Genomic DNA, 23,037 nt, shown 5'->3' on the forward strand with positions numbered 1-23,037 from the left:
TGTTTTTTCAATAAATCAATGAGTTTACAAGAATTCTTGTCAATAAATTTTATGACCCAAATTTTAAGAAGCCTGAATGTCTGAACACCGAATTTAGATTTAGATGATTACTTACGTTATAAATAGAGAGTAAATAGAAAAACAAGATTACAATCCGACATGGAATGTTCTCTTCTATTCATATACAAATGACTTTTGACCATGTTATAATTTGCAATCTTTATAACAAGGCTATAAAGAGTGTCTTGTTATCAACCACAATGATATGAGTGGACGGTAGGACTAATCTACGCATACAATGCCTCCATAGAAGTCTCGAGGTCAAAATCATCCGGAAGTACATGTGGAGACGATACACTTTTCTTATATACGTAGGTTTTGGACTCCTCTACCACTATGCTTGAGATATATTGAAATTTCATTCATTTGCAGTTGCTGTTCTCCCTCTGGGGAGTAAAAAACCGTTCCACAGTTCTCCGACCTAGGAGGAGATGAGGGTTTCCACTATCTTCTCTGAATCATCATTTTTGGAGCGCTTAATGTCACTTTCTCCAAATTTTGCCTTCCCATCTCCCAGATTCCACCACCTCCATACCATGACGGATCCTTTCTCTGAGAGTAGATCTCGAGTCTCTTGGCTCACTTTTCTCCACCGTTCATCGCAGTCAGCGTTGGTTTTTCTTCTGGCCATGCCCAACCAAGCGGGTCGAACACTTGGATCTATGTTTGGGTCGCATCTGGACTTCTCTTTGACACGCTCATCTATAGCCATCTCGATGGCGTTGTCACGTAATCCATGACCCCCGTGCATTATCGATATTCGTTGTTGTTTTTTGTGGTGGATTAGATAGGAAGTTAGTTTTAGGATTAGTAATATTTTTTATATTTCTTTAAATTATGTGCTTTACTCTTGATGTGTTGGGTCTTGTATTTAGTTTAGTTACAGATGATTTGTCCATTATACTCTTGTACTTTTTGTGTTTTAAAGATAACTTAATCATCTATATCGGGTTCTTAGTTCGAGTATATTTTGTTGGGTTTTTTTTGCCGTGTAAGCACTCGGACGTTTTTCTCTACGCTTATGATAATTGGGTACTTTGGCTCATTCTTTAAATTTTAAAAAGTCAATAAATTACTCGAATTTGTCAACCTTTCACATGGCGATAAGTAAGGTGGATGGAATAATCGATATCTATCGTACCCTTTAAAGCATTTATAAAAGGGTTCCGTAATTATTTAGCCAAATTCAAACTTAATTTTTAAAGAACTAGCTAGTTTTTCGTTTATTTTGGTACATTAGTCATTTACCAAAATTAGTGTATATTTACCCAAATTAACGTATATATATTAAAAAAATTAATAAAAATGTTAAGTACAATCGTAAATTACTCTCTGATTAATGAGGTCACGTCATCGAATGTGACCAGATTTTAAAATCATTAAAACGTTGGCTAGATTTTAAACATCTTTCAAATGCGTTGAAATTTGTAAAACTTTCTACCCGTTAAAATTTTGGGTCCATTAGGTATATAGACATATTTACAGTTTCACATTGCTATATAGTCAAGGTTTCGTAAATCTTAGGTAAATAATCACATCCATGTATTTACACGTGTAAATTAACGTAAATACACCACCATTTTATTTCAATGAAATGGCAAATCAGGAATGTCACGCTAAACGTGTAAATTGACGTAAATATCTCACTTCTTTTTTTTTATTTCAATATGAAAAGGTAAATCAAGCATGACACGTCATTTTTAGGGTTATTTATCTAACATTTACTAAATGTTAACTATATAACGATTCCAAACGTTTTAATTGGCTATTTTTTTTTACCTAATTTTTTTAATTCTTTTTTTATAAAACTAAAAGTTTCCTTTTATACCATTTCACTAGGGTTGTACAAAACCGAACCGAAAATCGGATAAAACCGATATCCAAACCGAACCGAAACCAAAATTTGGAGCCACGTCAGCTAACCGAAATTCGGATTCGGATAACCGATCCAGTTTACAAAACTGGACCGGATATCGGATTTGATTTTGGGAAAATCTGGATATCGGTTATTTAACCGATTTTTTTAATTAAAAATAAATATATATTAAAAAAAAGACTTGACCTAATTTTGAGAGAGACCTAGCGTTTTTATATTTTTCCCAAATCAGATTTTGCTGAAGTGGAAGCACTAAATGATTCTAAGCAAGTTGTTTTTGGTAAGATAATTAATTTGATATTTTATTTCACATATTCATTTGTTGTTTGTTTATTAAAACAAATTTATTTTAAATTTATGTCATTATTATTGACAGATGATGGTCAAGTTGTCATAAAAGAACAAACTTCTCATATATCAACTCCTACTGCTACTACAACTTGATTATGTGATCTATAAAAGTAACATACAAATTCAATTGTTGTATGGTTTATTATGATCATTAGGGTTGTAATTTTAATTTTATATTATGATATTTACATGTACATGTAGTTGGAGACGAGTGTCCTTTTGAATTTTATTTTTTTTACTCAGTTTTAGATTATGTATTGTCATTTTGGAGCTTTATAAGAGTCGTTTGTACTCGTTTTTTGAATTTTTACAAACCGAATTTGGATTTTAGAAAATGGATATCCATTTTATAAAATTGGATATTAAATTGGATATGAAATTTTACAAACTGGATAACCGAATTTTAAAAACTGGATACTGGACTGGATACTGGATTTAAGAAACCGGATAACCGAATATTCGGATAAGTGAATTTCGGTTTTAGACTAAATTGGACCGGATACTGGACCGAGTTTTTAAAAACCGAAAATTCGGATTCGGATACTAAAAATGTCAAAAACCGAACCGAACCGATCCAGTTTCACCCCTACATTTCACCCACCCCCTTCGGGTGGGACATTACTGTTACCAAAATGCAAATTAATATTTGATATATATTGGAAGGGATGAAAGAAAAGAAAAAAAAAATATATGTGCAAACGTCATTCATCTAATATAAAACATAAAATAATTTAATTGATTTTATGGATCTTCTACTTGCAAGAAATACTATCCAGGCCGCAATAGAATTAAAAAATCGCACACTTAAAAAAATAAAAGTAATACAGTAAAGTTGTAACTTATATTCTAACTCCTAACAAAGCAAAATTAGACGTTTGAATTGGAGGTTGACCAAGACGAGTCGTGGGCGTTTTTGGGGTAATCGGTCCTCTCTGAACCGAAGGAGAAAGCTCGCCAGGCATGTCGGAGAAAACTGCGGTGTAACGTCGGATAGAAAGAGAACGAGACGGTCTGAAGCTGTGTGACCTCTTTATATCAGACTCTGCGAAGATCGTTGATGAGTTTGAAAGTATGAGATACACCAATGCTTGTACGGCCACAAACATCCCTACCTTCATCAACGTCCCTGATGACCCTGAAAATATATCTCCCATCATTGCCTCCATATCTGTGTATGTGTTTATTGTATGTATGTCTGTTTTTCGTTGAGGAGAGACTTTTGTTCGGCTGAATATATAGCGACGGGAAAAGAAGAGTAGATTTCGTGGAAGAAACGTATACGTAGAGCTGAGTTGGCTTCTTAAATTATTAAGTTGCCAAATCATGCTGTGTTTTTGAGGTGGTTGTTGTTTGACTTCTGTTTATTATTACACCACGTGGGCGGTGAGTGACGTGGAAGTTCTAATCCGTTTCTTATTATTTCAATGGTCTTATCACATTTTTTTTTTGTCTAAAGGTCTTATCACATTTCGTGCGTGTGAACGACTGAACGGGGTGTTTCGAATTGTGGGAAATACCTAGGACTAGGCCAACATTGAACATGATATGATTGATTTAGGGCCGATTAAATATATAACTTAAATAATCCATTTGCTTTTTTAATTTTAGTTTAATTATATTTTTTTTAATAACTAATTCAAACCCAAGACAATTACTCATATAGTTCAAAAAAATTCTATCTGTGAATTTTACCGACGATTGATGTTTCTTACGGTTTACGTTTTTGCCTCGAAACACTAATGTTAATATCCTCAAATCAGCACTGAAAATACTCTAGTATGACGATTTATAACATTTATTGTGTATGCAAACGATGATTAATACCATTTACCATATTCGTAAAATTAACAAATAATTGAAACTATTGGTTTTAGCCATTACTCATGACTAAACATTATTTCGTTAATAATATTCACTACATGTATATATATATATATATATATATATATATATATATATATATATATATGCATAAGATGGTTAGTAATATTTATCACGTAAAATAAATATTAAACATGACAATGATAGTCCGCAAAATAAAAATAATCCATTTAATTGATTCAGAATTTGATGATATGAACTCATTTATAGAAGATGAAATTTGAACTAAATGATGAACAATTTAAAAAGAGGGATTAACAAATAGAACAACGATGGTTAATAATATATATCACGTAAAATTAAAAATAAACCTAAGACTTGCAGTTTATAATATTTATAGTATAGACATATGATAGCTTACAATATTGGATTAAAATCTCGCGTGAGATGGGGGTATCTCGCACGAAATCTCGTGTTTTTAAGAAGTGCGAGAGGGGCACGTGAATATTTCGCGAAGTGTATTAGATCTCGCAAAATCTCACCATATTTCTCGCGTCTCCCTTGATCTCGCGCGAGATCTTCATTTACCATCCGCCGGATGTTCATTTTTGCGCAAATCTCACCGTTTTCCGCCATTTTCGCGAGGTAAGGGTTCATGTCTTATTTTTAATATTTTTTAGTTGATTTTTGAATGGATTTTCCGTCCGGTTTAGACTTTAAATGTTGATTTTTGAATGGTTGTTAAGGAAATTATGATGTACGAAAAAAGAATACATAGATTTTGATTTTTGAGTATTTGTTCACTTGATTTTATATGGATTTTTTTATCATCCGAATTTAGGTAGTTCTTTGAATAATTAGATGTTGTTCTTAATGTTGATGTTGTTGTTTTGAAATGGGTTTTTCTTAATCCGAATTTAAATATGTATTTTGTTGATTAAGATGTAATTTGTAATTAATTTGATCTAAATGTGTATTGATTTGTACTCTATTTAGAATTCTATGTGTGAAATGTTGAAAACTTTATTTTAAAATTTAATTTTTTGTGTATCCTAAATTTAAACAAAATTTTAATTAAAAATTTGTTTCAATACCCCGCGGAACACCTTTTTTTGGGCTATATATCCCGCGAAATGCTGTTTACCAAATGGTACGAGATACTCCGACCGTTCATCAAATACCACGGTACGAGATGAGATACCCCAAAAATTAAAAGTGCGGTACGATCGCGAGATGCGAGATTTTAATCCTTGATTTACCATATGCGAAAAACAAAATATTAAACTGATTCCAGATTTGATGATATGAACTCATTTATAAAAGATGTTATTTGAAGTGAATGATGAACAATGAAAAAAAGAGGGATCAACAAATGAAACGACTAAAATGTGTGTAGAAATTGAGAAATATTAGGTCACCACATAAAAGATCTTGGCAACATAAATTGTTATAAATATTTGAATTAATCCTCGTATATTCCTACCAAGTCCAATTCAGAATTTGAATCCTCATATATTCATACAGCGTCTAATTCCTACTCTGATGATAGAAAGGGAAATTTTGAAAGATAATATAAGATTAGTTATCTTTTAATTAAATAATAATTTACCTATAATTTCAACTTCCCGCTTTAAAAGAGGTTAATCATTTACAAATCTCTTTAAGTTATTATCAAATTCTAATGCTTTGCATTTCTACTAATATTTTCAGGCACGTGTGACGACAATATAAGATTTAACAATATTCATTTAATATTTTTTTTTATACGAGTAACTATTTTTTTTTTTAACAATATCCGTTTCTAAAGGTAAAATGTAATTTTTATTTAGTTAGAAGCGGTTAGTCGCTTCTTAATAAGTTGAGGAGAAGATGTTCGAGTAAGATAGAAGATTGCGGAAATATTCTGAAGATGATGAACAAGATAGATAAACGAGAAAAGTTAGATTGTCATTAAGCATGTAAAAGAACTCAAGAACAAGATCTAAAGGAAAAGCGGGAGAGAATGAATTTTGTGTATTTCGAAATCTGTTTGGCTAATACAGAGACTCAGTCTTTTATACCACAAGACTAACGAATAGAGAAGACTCAAAGTGCCACGTAGGATATACACTCTAATAGCCCCCCTCAAACTGATGTGCACGACTGCAGACGTTGAACCATCAGTTTGGAACGAAGCCGAGGAAAAGCAGAACTCGAGAGAGCCTTGGTTAGCACGTCAGCGATCTGGTCATGACCGGGTACATGCTTGACACGAAGAAGACCCTGAGCAACCTTCTCACGGACAAAGTACAAATCCATTTCCACGTACTTAGTACGGGCGTGAAGAACAGGATTAGCGGAGAGTAGCACAGCGGATTGATTATCACACCACACGTCTGGTGGTCTGGATTGACGAACTCCGAGCTCACGAAGAAGAGCCGTAATCCAGGTGATTTCAGCCACGACAGAGGCAATACTCCGAAACTCAGCCTCAGTCGAGCTCCGCGAGATAGTATGCTGCTTCTTAGACGACCAAGTAACCAGGCTCGAGCCAACGAACACACAAAACCCAATGGTTGAACGACGGTCATCTGGATCAGACCCCCAATCAGCATCGGCAAAACCAGTAACATTCATGTGAGGGGATTTCGGAACATACAGACCCATCTCCGCAGTTCCAGCAAGATAGCGAAGAATGCGCTTAGCAGCCTTCCAATGAGACTCCAATGGCTTATTGACACACTTTATTAACTGCAAAGGATATCTCAGGCCTTGTAATCGTGGCATATTGCAAGGCACCAACGATACTACGATACAAGGTAGGATCAGCAACAGGATCACTACCAAAAGCAGATAAGCGTGTACCACTGGTCATTGGAGAAGACATCGGCTTTGCAAACTGCAGCTTAGCCCGACATAACAAATCCTGAATGTACTTGGTTTGAGACAGAACCAAGCCAGTGGAGGTTTCAGAGACTTGAATTCCAAGAAAGTAACTTAGCTTGCCAAGATCTTTGAGTGCGAACAACGATCTGAGATTAGAGATCAGAAGCTCAACCTCAGACGAATTTGAGCCAGTGATGATGATATCATCCACATAGACCAGCAGAAAAAGAGATGAACCACCAGAATGCTTGATAAAAAGATAATGATCGGCCTTGGACACGGAGAAACCCAGATGAAGAAGAGCAGTCTGAAGCTTCTCATACCACGCTCTAGGGGCCTGTTTGAGACCGTATAAGGACTTCTGGAGTCAACACACATAGCCAGGGAATTGGGGATCAACAAACCCAGGTTGCTGACGCATGTAAACCTCATCATGAAGATCACCATTAAGAAATGCGTTGTCTATATCCAGCTGGCGAAGAGACCAGTTCTGAGACACAGCCAGAGTAAGTAAAACACGCACCGTGGTTTGTTTAATCACAGGACTAAAAGTCTCACTATAATCACACCCAGCCTCTTGACCACATCCCTGAGCCACCAAGCGAGCCTTAAGCTTATTAAGAGACCCATCAGCATGTTCTTTAACCTTAAACACCCATTTACACCCAATGACTTTCTTATCAACTGGACAAGGAACCAAACGCCACGTGGAGTTACGATGAAGATCATCTAACTCAGTTTTCATGGCTGAGGTCCAACCCAAGTTTGAGAGAGCCTCCTTGACAGTATAAGGCTCAAGCACTGAAGCAGTAAACACCCGCGGCTTATGAATACCATGCTTGCTTCGTGTAATCATGCCATGCACATTGGTGGGCTCGGGAATGCGTGAAACATTCTCAGAAGAGGGCTCAGATGGGATAGGCACAGCTGATGAGGGTGTGATCGCAACAGACGAACCAGCCTGTTCTTGAGACAAACCTACAGTCTCAGAAGGTAAGCGAGGAGCAACAGGATTATCAAGCACATTGGTCGACTCAAAACAGGGAGAAACAAGAGGAATCTGAGCTGGACAAGAAGACTCAGAGATAGGAGAAGAAATAACCAACTGTGAGGATGACTTAAAAGGAAAACGAGACTCATCAAATATGACATCACGAGAGATGAACACACGTCCTGTTTTGGAAAGACATTTGTAACCACGATGATTCAAGCTATAGCCAATAAACGTACACTCTTCAGATCGGAAATCAAGCTTGTGTGCATTATAGGGACGAGTGTTTGGAAAACAAGCACAACCAAAAACACGTAGAAGAGCAAAATTTGGCTTTGTCTTAGCAAAGAGTTCAAGAGGTGTTTTGTTCTGAAGAACAGGAGTTGGTAAACGATTATGAATATAGACAGTTGAACGAAAAGCCTCATCCCAAAACTCAAAAGGCATACCCGAATGAGCTAGAAGAGTAATGCCATTTTCGACAATATGACGGTGTTTACGCTCAACTAAGCCATTTTGCTGATGAGTGTGGGGACAAGAAATCCTATGACTAATACCGTGAGTCTCAAGAAATTTGGAAAAAGGCACGAAACTCACCACCACCATCAGATTGAATAGCTTTGATTTTCATACCAGTTTGTAGCTCAACTTGATTTTTAAAGTTCACAAAGGTACGTAGAGCCTCAGATTTTTGTTTTAACATGTAAATCCAAGTGAAGCGAGAATAGACATCAATAAACGCAATGTAATAGCGATTTCCATTCTTTGAAATAGTATGAGCTGGTCCCCAAAGATCAGTAAAGATGAGTTCAAGAGGAGAGGAATACACAGTATTGGATTTATGGAAAGGAAACTTGTGAATTTTACCAAGGCAACATGAAGAACAAACATCAAAAATGGTCTTAGATTTCGAAGGAATATTACACAAAGACAGGACAGTGCTAACAATCTTATTTGACGGGTGACCTAACCGAGCATGCCAAACACTTGAATCTCGAGACATGGAAGCTGAATTCACACAGTGACTAGAAGACACACCAGATTGAACTGGAACTAGAGGCTGAGACGAAGAACAATTTGAGGAAGACTTCAAAAGAGACATTTAATTTGAGTAAAAAACGTAGAGATCATCCTTAACCTTGCCTTCCAAGAGAATTGTACGAGACTTCAGATCCTTAACAAGGCAAAACCAAGGATGAAATTCAAAAAAGACGTTATTATCAACACAAAATTTTCTGACACTGAGTAGATTTTTTGTAATCTCAGGAACATGTAGCAAATCAGAGAGAGACAATTTACGAGAGGTAAAAGGAGAGACGACAAGAGTTTGACCAATGTGCTCAATAGATAAACCCTTACCATTGCCAATGTGCACCTGATCAGGACCAAAGTAGTCGTTGTGATAGGCTAGATTTCCAACGTCAGGGGTGACATGTGTAGAAGCTCCAGAATCAGGATACCAGTGAGAGTCAGAGACATATGAGGATGGAGTAGCCATCAGTGCCATAGGATGAGATCCACAGCCTTGAAACCCCTGATAACCACCTCGACCTCAAGAGAAACCTCCACGAGTAGACGTCGGAGTTTGAGAGCGATAGGAGTCATCAAACCTGTAATAGCAATCAAGCGCGGCATGACCAACACGTCCACACACTTGACATACAGGACGACTTCCAGATCCACGGCCATAGCGACCACGTCCACGTCCACGACCTCTCTCAATCGAATTGAAAGAGCTGAAATTAGACTGTGTGTTGTTGAAGTTAGACGAAGCCTGAGAGTCCGTCTTCTTTTTCTCCTGATTAGTCTGAGCCACATTCACCGATTTCATAGGAGTGGAGTCAAGATCTTTGAGCCGACTCTCAACTCGAGCTTCCTGAGCAAGAAGAAGTGACTCAAATTCTTCAATATTGATTTCATCAGTCCGTGCTATTGTAGTAAGAACAAAAGTTTCATATTCGGCTGGTAGACCATCACAAATCGCATCCAAATGACCTCCATCCCCTACATCGTGGCCAACAAGACTCAGAAGATCAATTAGATTTCTGATTTTGAGCAAGAATTCATTCATCGAAAGAGAATTCTTCTTCAGTCGTTGGAGCTCTGTTTTGTATTGAGACACTTTCGCTCGAACTTGAGCGGCGAAATAAGTCTCTAAGGTATTCCAAACTTCAACACTTGACTCGCACTTCATCATTCGTCGTAGAACACTCTCAGTCATCGACAATAAGAGCCAGGAAACAAGGAGTTGATCCTGTTGTTCCCAGTCGTCAAACAAAGGATTAACTTTACCGATCTGCTTGTCGGAGTCGGAGAGAAATTGCTGAGGAGGCGCTTTGGTGCCGAGAAGAAATCCATGGAGCTTGTAGCCTCGCACTGCTGCTAGAACCTGCTTTCGCCAGACGAGAAAGTTCGTCACATCGAGCTTCACTGAAATCACGTTATTGAACGCGATCGGAACGATTTTAGATTCAGAAACGATGGGAGAAGATTCAGCATCAGTTTGTACGGAAAGATTTTGCTCACTCAGTTCAGCAACCTAGTGCTCAGATACCATAAAAGAACTCAAGAACAAGATCTAAAGGAAAAGCGGGAGAGAATGAATTTTGTGTATTTCGAAATCTGTTTGGCTAATACAGAGACTCAGTCTTTTATACCACAAGACTAACGAATAGAGAAGACTCAAAGTGCCACGTAGGACATACACTCTAATAGCATGAAATAGTACATGAAAGAGTACATATACAAGTGAGAATTAGTAAAAAAAAAATTATAATAAAGTTAGCTAGACTGTCAACGTGAAACCAGCTCGGGGTAATCGGTCCTCTCTGACCCGAAGGAGAAAGCTCGCCAGGCATGTCGGAGAAAACTGCGGTGAAACGTCGGATAGAAAGAGAACGAGACGGTCTGAAGCTGTGTGACCTCTTTATATCAGACTCTGCGAAGATCGTTGATGAGTTTGAAAGTATGAGATACACCAATGCTTGTACGGCCACGAACATCCCTATCTTCATCAACGTCCCTGATGACCCTGAAAATATATCTCCCATCACTGCCTCCATATATAAATGATGTGTTTTGTATGTATGTATGTATGTGCATATTTGTGTGTTCTTTTCTTGTTGTTCCTTGGAGAGACATTGGTTGGGTTAAATATATATGAGGCTATATAGCCACTAGAGAGTAGAGAGTATATTTCGTTGAAAACGTGTAGATTTATTAAATGTTATATAACGGCCACGAGATGATTTGTGAATTATTAGTTGCCAAATCATGCTCAGCTTTAAGTGGTTGTTGACTTTAATTAGTTTACTACACATCGCGCACACGAAGGCTGAGTCCTATATATTTAGTATTTACATGACTTTGTCACTTTTCGAGCGTGTGTGTGAGACGATTTGTTTCTTATTTATTTATTTATTTACTTTTTGTTAACAATGAATGATATGTTTTGAATTGTGGGAAATACGTACGACTGCTTTGGTTTTCTACTACTATTTTAAGGCACATGAGACGGAGGTAAAGAATTAACATATATACATTTAATTTATTTTTTATATTCAAAACGGGTAACTCTAAATTATTTCTAATTTAAATAAGAAATTAGTTTTTTACCCTTTGTGAATTGTGATTTTAATTTCAACTTGAAATTACTGAATCTGCGCAACTGTTTCAGAAAGTGTTTGTAACAAAAAGTGCGACAGTTGCTGAAATTTAGATAAATAAAAGATAAACGATATGAGTGCGGAAATAATAAATAGACACCAGAGTTGGTAACCCAGTTCGGTAATTCGTGCCTACGTCTGGAGGGCATTTGCCCGGTGGAAAGCAATTTAATATGATAACGTGGTACAATAAGGATTTACACTCAACGACTCCCTCACGAGCTACCCAACCTACGTCTATCCTCTTCAACAGCAACTTAGGCTCCCCCTAAGTATGAGATCCCCTCGATTCCCACAGAAAATCTCTCTCGAGACTTCTAAACGTGTTTCCCAACAAAAACAATTGAAAAACCTAACATCTAGCTTCTAATACAATCACCCGTATATAGGCAACAAAGCAGAGGTAAAAGACACCTTAAAAGCTTGAACACAGGACGTTCTAAGCTCAGCTAAAACACTCAAATAAATCTCTCCAAAGGCGTGAGTGTAGAAGGTGAGATGATGACCTATTTATATGAGAAAACTAGGTCAACACAAATCTTGAAGTCGGATTAGGAACACCAGCCCATTATCTCATTAATCCACGCTGGAATCCTTCTTCAAGTCGGAGTAGCGAAGCCCAAAAGTCAATGGGCCGAGATTGTTATACAGGACTGTTACAACACAAACTGCGACACTTGTGACCGAAAATTGTAACAAAGCCCAACGCTATCCGATAATATATTCCACGATTCTATATTATTTTGCCAACATTAAATCGCCAATTAATGTAACAACAATCTCCCCCTTTGGCGTTTAAAGGCAAAACCGAATCGTGGTGGTGACGTAGTGACAAAGCTTCAACACCATTATAGCAAGAGTCACCAAAAGTCACATAATCTCCCCCTTTTTGCCATAAACATACCTCCAAAATTGAACAACCACCAAACAACAGTATGCTCCCCCTGAATATGATGCATCATCGTAGAACTCGTTTCTTGTCGAAAAGAAAATATCACGGCGTCGAAGAAAACACGGTCCAAGCTCAAACCAAAAGCTTCTAGCTCAATGAGTGTAGAAAAGAGGCGCTCATGGGAGTGTAAATCTACTCCGGAGGTGGGGAGAAACGTTGGTTCATCGGAGAAGAAAACAATTTTTTTTTTAAAAAAAAATCGCAACTACTCCAACCAGCCTTGCCAAACACGAGTTTCTGAATTCGTTAACCGTTGGATCGTGACGAATGTCGTACACTATGGTCGTAATACATAAAGGTACATTCGGAACGGTGGAGATTGGATTCTGAGACGTTGAAGTCTGTCTGTCGAGTGGAAAACCAGAGCAGTAAAATCTGGAAATCTGCAACTTTTTTTTTTAATTTCGACTTTTTTTTTTTGGATTTCGACTTTTGACCTTTTTTTTCGAACTTTGACTTCGACTTTTTTTTTTTTTTTTTTTTTTTTATTTACGAAAAACACAAAGACAACTCCTCGGACGAACACTAAAAATCCGAATTAACATGACAATAACTTGCACTTGAGGTAAAAAATATCGTACCTCAATAAAAGTGTATTCGAGCATTAATTTTCCATATTTATACTCGAATACACGTCGATGATAGATCACGAATCAGTCACACAAAGACCCACGACAGGCCTAAGTGATTCGAACTTTGAATCGTCTTTCGTGAAAATATCTGCAAGTTGTTGTTCCGGAGCAACATCCTCTTTTATGAAGTTACCGCATACGATAGATTGCTCGTCTTTGGTCTGGACTTTCAGAGGAGTACACGCACCGCGATTTTGTGGATCTTTGACTTTCCAAACTTTTTTCATGGCAAGAGGGTTTGACCTTGAACGTCTTTGCTTTTTCAGAACTTTCAGGAGCTTGTAACACCAGGGTTTAATATGGCCCTTCTTCGCACAGTAATGACAAACCCAAGATTTTTGGCTTGCCTTCTCAGGTGTTGCAGAAACTGTTGTAACAGTTGTTGAGCCAGCAGCTTCATTCTGAGAATTTATGCTCGGGGCGAATATAGTCTTAGAGCTGGATGCTCCTCCTCTCTGATAGCCTAGACCATGATGATCGCCACTGGTTTTGCCTATACACAAAATTTCATCAAATTTTGACGTTCCAGAATTGAGCATTCTAATATTTTTCTTCAAGAGAGTTATTTCAGAATGAAACTTATCTTGTTGAGATCTTTCAGATTTCAATTCTTCATTTAAGGAGGCAACAGAGGCAAGGAGTTCATCCTTTTCTTTTGAAGCGGTGGCAATCTTCTCATAAAGTCTTTGATTAAGACTAACAACATCATTCCACTTGCTGTAGAGAAGTCCATAAGCCTTGGTAACAGACTCAAGTGTTAATTCTTCTTCATCTTCTTCGTTGCTGCTGACTTCAGAGTCGCTGTTGTAGAAAACGTCACTAACACAACCTGCGACAGTGTTGCATGGCTTCAAATTGTCTTGAGAATCACGGGCAGTAAAAGAAAGGAAGTTGTCGATAATGTCTTCCTCTTCTGAAACTTCATCACTCCAAGTACGGGTGTTGTAGCTTTTGTTACGCTTCTTGAGGGTGTTGGCACATTCTGCTTGGATATGACCGAATCCATGACATTCTCGACATTGAATCCCCTTAGCTTTGGCATTCAGATCTGTGGAAATTTCGTTGGCGTTGGATCTGTTTTGGGAACTGTCAGAGACAGTTTCTGAAACACTTCTGCGAGTGTTGTTCATCCTCTTCATGAATTTGCCAAAGTTCTTAGCCATAAGAGAGATAGTCCTAGCCAAGTCTTCATCTTTAGTAAGGCCGTGGTTGTTGTCGAGGTCAGCTTTCAATGCAATTCCATGAGTCTTCGGCTCGGGATTGTGGTGCTCATCATTCATCTCAAAGGTTTTGAGGGAACCCATTAACTCTTCCAGCTTCATTGTGGATATGTCTTTAGCCTCTTCAATCGCAGTGACTTTGTAGATGAAACGCTTCGGAAGCGACCGTAGAACTTTTCTGACAAGTTTTGCCTCAGACATTTTTTCACCAAGGGCAAACGATTCATTAGACAACTCACAAAGTCTAGAATTGAATTCACTAATCGTTTCATCTTATGTCATTCCTAAGTTCTCAAATTTAGTAGTCAAAAGCTGGAGACGAGACATGCGTACCGTATCAGTTCCTTCATGAGTGACTTGAAGGATATTCCATGCGTCTTTGGCCACTTCACATGTAGAAATCAGCTTGAATGTGTTGGGGTCGACGGCAGCCATGATCGCATTAAGAGCTTTGGAGTTACCGCTTGCCAGTTTATCTTCATTCACATACCAATCAACTTCAGGTTTCAAAACAGTCTCTCCGGCATCATCGGTGGTGGTGGGGTGCTTCCAGCCAGTGAGGACGGCTCTCCAAGCTTTCTTGTCTAGTGCTTTTAAGAAGGCTTTCATCCGAGCTTTCCAATACGAGTAGTTTCCACCGTCGAGGAGGGGCGGAAGGCCAATACATGCACCTTCTCTCATGAACTCCATCTCTAAATAAATAGATCAGTAACACTACGGATCACACTCAACATGACTGAGTGAACCGCTCTGATACCAATTGAAATTACTGAATCTGCGCAACTGTTTCAGAAAGTGTTTGTAACAAAAAGTGCGACAGTTGCTGAAATTTAGAGAAATAAAAGATAAACGATATGAGTGCGGAAATAATAAATAGACACCAGAGTTGGTAACCCAGTTCGGCAATTCGTGCCTACGTCTGGTGGGCCTTTGCCCGGTGGAAAACAATTTACTATGATAACGTGGTACAATAAGGATTTACACTCAACGACTCCCTCGCTAGCTACCCAACCTACGTCTATCCTCTTCAACAGCAACTTAGGCTCCCCCTAAGTATGAGATCCCCTCGATTCCCACAGAAAATCTCTCCCGAGACTTCTAAACGTGTTTCCCAACAAAAACAATTGAAAAACCTAACCTCTAGCTTCTAATACAATCACCCGTATATAGACAACAAAGCAGAGGTAAAAGACACCTTAAAAGCTTGAACACAGGACGTTCTAAGCTCAGCTAAAAAAATCAAATAAATCTCTCCAAAGGCGTGAGTGTAGAAGGTGAGGTGATGACCTATTTATATGAGAAAACTAGGTCAACACCAATCTTGAAGTCGGATTAGGAACATCAGCCCATTATCTCATTAATCCACGCTGGAATCCTTCTTCAAGTCGGAGTAGCGAAGCCCAAAAGTCAATGGGCCGAGACTGTTATACAGGACTGTTACAACACAAACTGCGACACTTGTGACCGAAAATTGTAACAAAGCCCAACGCTATCCGATAATATATTTCACGATTCTATATTATTTTGCCAACATTCAATCGCCAATTAATGTAACAACACATCTCCTTAATTTACATTGATTCGTAAGAAAATTCGAGTACACAAACTTCGACACTTTCTCAAAAGGTGATGCTAATTCCCCCTATTGAGTTTCTCTCTAAATCAAGTACAAAAGTTCGTTGACGAGCATGATTTGATGTGGTACATCTTGCAAAGTTTGGGCGAAATCGCCAAGAGTACTTTTAGTCAAAACAAGATCCGTAATCAAACAACTTTGATGCGATATCGGTAGCAAAGGCTTTTTTTTTTTCTTTTTTCTTTTTTTTTTCTTTTTTTTTATCAATGAATGGGTTTTGCTTCATAAATTGAGAATATCTTGGATCTTCTTGGTTCAGTAGGTCATGTATTCAAGCTAGAAATCGGAGAAAAAACTTCGTCCAGACGTACGTTTTGACGAACAACTGGTCAAGAATTGTGCTAGTAGTTGGTCAAGAAAACCCTACATAATAAGCCTTGCTACAACGTGGGACCAAAATTAAGGAAATGAGAAACAACCTTATTATTTTTGTTGCTATTGCTTTGAGATTAAAGATTAATTTCCATTTCATAAAAATAAGTCTTGTATGCATACAAATTACAATACATAAAAGAATGAAAGAACATTTTAAAAGAAAAACTCTTACATTACACACTAATATATAATGTACAAGAATAAAGAATCTTTTCTATCTTACTCCAATAATACAAGTAACTAAAGCATATCAATCATATCACTAAACTAACACAAAACCGTACCGAGCACCTACAGAGATTTATAAGATGAAAGAGAACTCGGAGAAGCCGCCGGGGATTTAGGCGGCAACATCGCTGACGTGGCGGCAGAAGGGACGGTGGGAGAGAGCTCGGAACCGGACGGAAAATCCGCGAGAGCCGCCATGAAACGGCGAACGGAGAGAGACCGAGCCGGCCTGAAACTATGAGACCTCTTCAGATCGCTATGCGAAAACAGCGAAGATGATTTCGATAAGATCAGATACACCAAGCCCTGAACTATGAAGAACAACCCAACTTTGTTGAATAAATCCGAACCCATCAAGCTGCTAATAATTGCATCCATAATTAATGAAAACCCTTGTTTTGTTTTCGTTGGTAATTTATTTTGAATGCATATAAGACGCTTGGTTTGTGTGTATATATAGATGGATAAGAGAGTTGGGACAAAAGAATTTCGTGTGGAAGATATAAGCGAAGAAGTCATTGAGAAGAAGCCAACCATATTGGACTGGTCTCCTGTCTTGGTCTCGCCATGCACGTTATTTATTATTTATTATGGATTAATTGTATAACGTGGAAAGTTTGTATTTGAGCAGAGTGTATTTACGTCACGTGGAACTTTAAAAATCCTTTTAAACTAGAAAATTAAATAAATCAGACTTTAGACGCAATTCATTATTGACCTAGTTTTTTTAAGTATGCTTCTAGGTGAAATTAATTTATCAGCAAGTGTGGATCGATAATTCAATTTTTTAGCTTATACTTAGGGGCCGTTTGGTTTAGTTTTCTAAACTCGTTTTCTGTTTTTAAATTCTGTTTTCTGATTCTAATTTTTAAATTTAAAAAACAAATTTAGAATTACGTTTTAGAATATTTTAAATGTTGTTTGGTTATGTTTTTCATTCAATTGTATAGAGATAAAACAGAAAACAACTTTTCATTGTTTTCTGTTTTTTAAACAAATTTCAAAGAAAACAAAAACATGATTCTAAATCTGTTTTCTGAATTTATAACCAAACAGTTTTTCTAAAACTGTTTTCTAGAATTTAGAATCAGAAAACAGAAAACAAAAATAGAAAAGTTAACCAAACAGGGGCTTATCTTTTTCGTCCGCAAATTGGCAGATCAGTGAACCGACGGAGTCAGGCATTTAAATTAAGTGAACTAATATGTAAAAAACAATTTTATAATTTTTTGAGATACAATAAAAAAAATAGAAAAAAATATTTTTTTAAAAGAATTGACTGGGGCTAACATAGGGCCTCCGTCCCTGAGTGTGTGGTCCTCCAATTAATTTTTAGCAGTAGTCATTTGAAAATGAGCATACATAATGCTGATAAATTTTTTAGGAGGCCATTTTTGATATATATATATATATATATATATATATATATATATATATATATATATATATATATAAATAATTTGGACTCAAGAAGAAAATATCATAGGTAAAATATACAATTCTAAAAATTTGAGGGGGGCTCTAGAGCATCAATTAGTAGACATGTGATACAGAAAAAATTGGAGTGAACTACGGTGAGTATTTTTATAACTGAAACCATTTTTTTGTCTACCTCAAACCAATCATTTTGCATTCTTTGGAACTATCTGGAGAGGGTTGTTGAAAAGTTCTACGAGGGTTGGAACAACCTCTAGCTAGCTAGCCACTTCAAGCTCTCGAGTTCTCAAAGTCATAAAAATGCTTATAAACAAGAATATACGCGTCAAGTTTCTAGCGCAGTTGGCTCAATGATGTTAGACAATAGTATGTATTGTAATTTTGGAGCGATTCTTGTATGTGAGCACTAGCTGTGTTCTAGAGAGCCAATTTCTCGGGGATGATCTCAGTAGGGTATTTAATTTGTAAGTAGGATCGGAGATACAACTCTAGACTTTGAAAATTTACAAGTTGATAAACTCAGAATTTACACCTTGATCAACTCTTTCACACCTATTAGCTCACTTTTCGTTCTTCTTCTGAATGTTTTGTTGACTGTAACTTAATGTGCAACAAGTAATAATCATTACAGTACAGTAAAGTATACAAAAACAACAGAGAAGAAAATGAATGGGGTTTCGAACAAAAGGCATCACGACGGTCTCGAGAGTGAATCCCAACTAGGTTGGCACCCACTCCGGACTCATCCTATCATCTGCCAATTAATTAATAATTATTAGGATTTACAATAATGAATCATGCAATCACATGACACCAATATCAATATGATGATGAAGAACAAAAGCTGGCTGTTGTTGTTGTAGTTGTTGTATGGTCTTTTAGGAAACATTTGGAAGGGATGGTGTTTAGGAAATTCAGTCTTTAATTCAACGTAGTGATGTAATTTCCCCAAAAATCAATGACTAGACGTGCTCAAAGGCTTAATTGTAGGATTTCATAACGTAATTGCATATCAAATATATTAAGTACCGTATGTTGGATATCTATTATATCAAGCAAATAAACGTTATGACAAATCTCACATTTATGGCCCATTAAATCCCATAATTTCAGCCACGAATCAATGCCCATAATAGCTCCCATTTCCGTTTCTCTTTGATGGAAAGAGAATGGTTATAAATGGAGAGAGTTAGTTTTGGTCCCTAAGCCATTAATCTCATATAGAGAATATACTGTAGAAATAAAGAGAAAGGAGTCGGAAATGAGAGAGAGTGTTCCGAGACTTTGAATGTTATTTCTTATTGTTTGATATGAAATTGTATCACCTATTTATACATATGGTGGATACATTAGTATGGACTAGATACATGAGAGTGTAATATATACGTGTAATAATTATGTCTAGGAAATAGAGAATAATAAATATTACACATAGAACAAGACATAGAAAATAGAATAACAAATAAATGTGACACTTTTCCCAAGTGAAATGGGTTCCAAGAAGTGAGGGTTCCCGAGACACACCTGTCGGGAGGAAAGGCGAAGTGACGGAGTGACGAGGTGAAGCTTAGGCGAGGTGACAGACTAGCGAGGTGAGGGCTTAGGCGAGGTGAGGTGACAGGCTAGCGAGGTGAGGGCTTTTGCATAAATCTTTTCATTGATGAAGTATCGATCGATCTCGATATGTTTCGTTCTGTCATGGTGGACTAAGTTTTTAGCTATGCTGAGAGCGGCTTGATTATCACAAAACAGCTTGATTAGTCATTCGATGATAATATTGAGGTCATCGAGAACTCTCTTCAGCCAAATGCCTTCACATACTCCGCTTGCTAAAGACCTGAGCTTGGCTTCAGCACTACTTCTTGAGACAACAGACTGTTTCTTGCTTCGCCATGTGACAAGATTTCTCCAGACATATGTGCACATGCCTGATGTTGATCGTCTGTCTGGAACATATCTGGCCCAGTCTGCATCTGTGAACACTTCGACATCATGACTTCATCTTTTCTTGAAGGAAAGACCAGTCCCTGAGGCAAATTTGAGATATTGGAGAATTCTCGTAACTGCGTCCATGTGAGTTTTCGAAGGATTACACATGAATCAACTTATCATACTCACTACGAATCCAATATCTGGTCTAGTGTGAACGAGGTAGATGAGTTTTCCTACGAGCTGCTGAAATCTTTCTTTGTCGGTGGTGGCCTCAGTGGTGCGAGCTAGAAGTTTTACTTTACATTTGCATCCATCGGAGTGTCAACTGGTTTACAGCCAAGCATGCCGGTTTTTTTGAGGAGATCCAAAGTGTACTTGCGCTGGGAAACAGAGATGCCCTTTTCAGATCGAGCTACCTCCATGCCAATGAAGTATCGTAGGCTACCGTGGTCCTTGACTTTGAACTCAGATGACAAAGTTTGCTTCAGTCTCTTGATCTCTTCCAAATCGTCTCCGGTGATGACTATGTCGTCAACATACACACTAAGGATGGTGTACTTGTCTTGTGTGGAAATCTTTTAGAAGAGTGTCGGATCTGCTTGACTCTGCTCGTAGTCGCAACGCTTGAGCACATTGGTGAATTTTTCGAACCAAGCTCGAGGGGACTGTTTTAGTCCATATAGAGACGTTTTGAGTTTGCAGACTTTGTTGGCACCTTGATCATTGTCGAATCCCGGTGGGAGTTGCATGTAGACTTCCTCTTCCAGTTCGCCATTTAGAAAAGCATTCTTCACATCGAGCTGAATGAGAGGCCAATCTAAGTTGGCTGCTAGTGAAAGAAGGATCCTGATGGTATTGAACTTCGCGACTGGAGCGAACGTCTCTTGATAGTCGATGCCATATGCCTGAGTGTACCCTTTTGCGACAAGGCGAGCTTTGAATCTCTCCACTGTGCCATCTGTGCTGTGTTTGATGGTGAAGAGCCATTTACATCCAACAGTTCGCTTGCCTGGTGGCAGCTCGACGATATCCCACGTATCATTTTGTTCGAGGGCTTGGATCTCGGCATGACTAGCATCTCGCCACTCTGGAATCTGAAGGGCTTCCTCGATGGATTGTGGCACTTTTCCTTCGTCTAACTTCGCCACATAGGCTTGGTAGCCCGTAGATAGGTTCCCATAGTACACATAATCCTCCATCCTGTATTGACCACACGACCGAGCTGGTTTTCTCAATGCAATAGGTAAGTCCGAAGATGAGGTGTTACCTTGTTCAGTACAGTCGCGGTTCAGGTTCGGAGAGACATCCTGTTCGCGAGCTTGTACCGGACTCTGGGTGATGTTCAGTTCGCATGGAGAAGGTTCAGAGGTTTGCGAGCTGGGAACCAGAGGCGGACTGGGCGAGGTGATCGTGTTTTGGATAGGTGAGGGAATCAAGATCGGACTTGGGGCGAACTAGGTAGACTAAGAGGCGAACCAGGTGGACTAAGAGGCGAGGTGAATTCTGGGTTTATGATGAGCCAATTTGGGAAGTCATTTCCATTATTCTTCCCCTGACGAGCTGAATTGGCGAAGTAAGGAATGAACTCATGAAAAGATACATCCATGGAGACTATGAATTTTCGTGACCGGGGTTCATAGCATTTGTAGCCTTTCTGAGTTGCTGAATAGCCAATGAAGATACACTTGAGTGATTTTGGTTCTAGTTTACCTTGGTTATAAGAATAAGTGAAGACTGAACAGCCGAATACTTTCGCAGGTAGTGTTGAGATGAGACGAGAATGAGGGTATGTCTCGAGAAGGACTTGGGCTGGGATTTTGTAGCCAAGGACACGAAATGGCATTCTGTTTATGAGGTAGGTGGCTGTGCGGACTGCTTTTCCCCAAAAATGAGATGGAACGTTTGAGGAGAACATGATGGCTCGGGCAACCTCGAGATGTGTCGATTTTTCCGCTCGTACCCCATTTTGTTGCAAGGTGTGAGGGCACGAACTGGAGTGAATTATGCCATGTGTTTTAAAGAAATCGCCGAGCTCGGAATTAAAGTAATCTCGAACGTTGTCGGTGTGGACAATTTGAATGGAGGTGTTGAACTGTGTTTGGACCATTTTGTGAAAGGTTTTGAATATGTTGGATGTTTCGGATTTTTGTTTCATCATGTATATCCAACTGAGTCTAGTGTGGTCGTCAGCAAAGAGAAGAAACCATCGAACTCCAGTGATATTGAGAACTTTTGAGGGACCCCATATATCACTGTGAATTGTGGCAAATGGGCGAGATGGTTTGTACGATGTGGGGTGATATGAACTTCGAGTATGTTTAGCGAATTCACACATGTCACACTGAATGGAATTGATATTTTTATTGATAAAAAAAGAAGGAAACAGTCTTTTGAGATATATGAAATTTGGATGTCCTAGTCTAAGGTGATTGAGCATGATCTCTTTATACAGGGGTGAATATTGGGCTACTTGAGCATGACACATAGCAGACTGATCTGGCTTGATGACATAGAGTCCGGTACTCAGCTCGGTATTACCAATCTGTCTCCCCGTGACCTGTTCTCGAAACACACATGAACTTTCATCAAAAATAGTTCGGCACTTAGAGTCTTTGTTGATCTTATGCACAGATAAGAGATTGCAATGTAGTTGAGGAACAAAGAACACCGATTCTAGCCTCATGGACTTCGTCAAGACCACGGTGCCAATACCAGTGACTTGAGTTTTGGCTCCGTTGACAATGGTGACTGATATGTTTCTATTACAAACGGAGTAAGTCCTGAATAGACTTCGATTACCAGTCATGTGATCAGAGGCACCGGAGTCGACAATCCATGTTGTGGGATTCTCTGAGCTTACATGGAGGGCTCTAAGGGAGTTGCCTAGAGGACCAATGCCCGAGTGTTCTCCACTGAGTTGGACTTGTTCGATAAGCCTCTGGAGAATAGTGAGCTGGTCGTTGCTGAAGGGAGAAGAGTCTGAGGTCGAGGTCAAG

At 38.3% G+C, this 23,037-nt stretch overlaps 4 protein-coding genes across 4 annotated transcripts; all 4 read right to left on the reverse strand.

Moving 5' to 3' along the window:
* Positions 1-3,002: 3,002 nt before the first annotated feature.
* On the reverse strand, positions 3,003-3,505 carry LOC149394833 (uncharacterized). Its single transcript, XM_089615682.1, has one exon. The coding sequence runs from the start codon at positions 3,451-3,453 to the stop codon at positions 3,127-3,129; it is 327 nt and encodes a 108-aa protein (XP_089471808.1). The 5' UTR covers positions 3,454-3,505; the 3' UTR covers positions 3,003-3,126.
* A 7,167-nt stretch (positions 3,506-10,672) lies between these two features.
* LOC149394834 (uncharacterized) lies at positions 10,673-11,080 on the reverse strand. The gene has a single exon (XM_089614134.1). The coding sequence runs from the start codon at positions 11,024-11,026 to the stop codon at positions 10,673-10,675; it is 354 nt and encodes a 117-aa protein (XP_089470260.1). The 5' UTR covers positions 11,027-11,080.
* Positions 11,081-14,706: 3,626 nt separating this feature from the next.
* Positions 14,707-15,123, reverse strand: LOC149394835 (uncharacterized). Its single transcript, XM_089614135.1, has one exon. The coding sequence runs from the start codon at positions 15,121-15,123 to the stop codon at positions 14,707-14,709; it is 417 nt and encodes a 138-aa protein (XP_089470261.1).
* A 1,472-nt stretch (positions 15,124-16,595) lies between these two features.
* LOC149394836 (uncharacterized) lies at positions 16,596-17,113 on the reverse strand. Its single transcript, XM_089615647.1, has one exon. The coding sequence runs from the start codon at positions 17,048-17,050 to the stop codon at positions 16,736-16,738; it is 315 nt and encodes a 104-aa protein (XP_089471773.1). The 5' UTR covers positions 17,051-17,113; the 3' UTR covers positions 16,596-16,735.
* Positions 17,114-23,037: the final 5,924 nt, after the last annotated feature.

The sequence above is a fragment of the Urtica dioica genome, chromosome 5, assembly GCF_054948205.1.
Source record: "Urtica dioica subsp. dioica isolate 48M chromosome 5, U.dioica_male_clone48M_v1_H2, whole genome shotgun sequence".
NCBI classification, from domain to species: domain Eukaryota; kingdom Viridiplantae; phylum Streptophyta; class Magnoliopsida; order Rosales; family Urticaceae; genus Urtica; species Urtica dioica.

Bases quoted from the DNA above. Each gene is read 5' to 3' on its own strand.
- LOC149394833 (XM_089615682.1), bottom strand. From the start codon at position 3,453: ATGGAGGCAATGATGGGAGATATATTTTCAGGGTCATCAGGGACGTTG.
- LOC149394836 (XM_089615647.1), bottom strand. From the start codon at position 17,050: ATGGATGCAATTATTAGCAGCTTGATGGGTTCGGATTTATTCAACAAA.
- LOC149394834 (XM_089614134.1), bottom strand. From the start codon at position 11,026: ATGGAGGCAGTGATGGGAGATATATTTTCAGGGTCATCAGGGACGTTG.
- LOC149394835 (XM_089614135.1), bottom strand. From the start codon at position 15,123: ATGGAGTTCATGAGAGAAGGTGCATGTATTGGCCTTCCGCCCCTCCTC.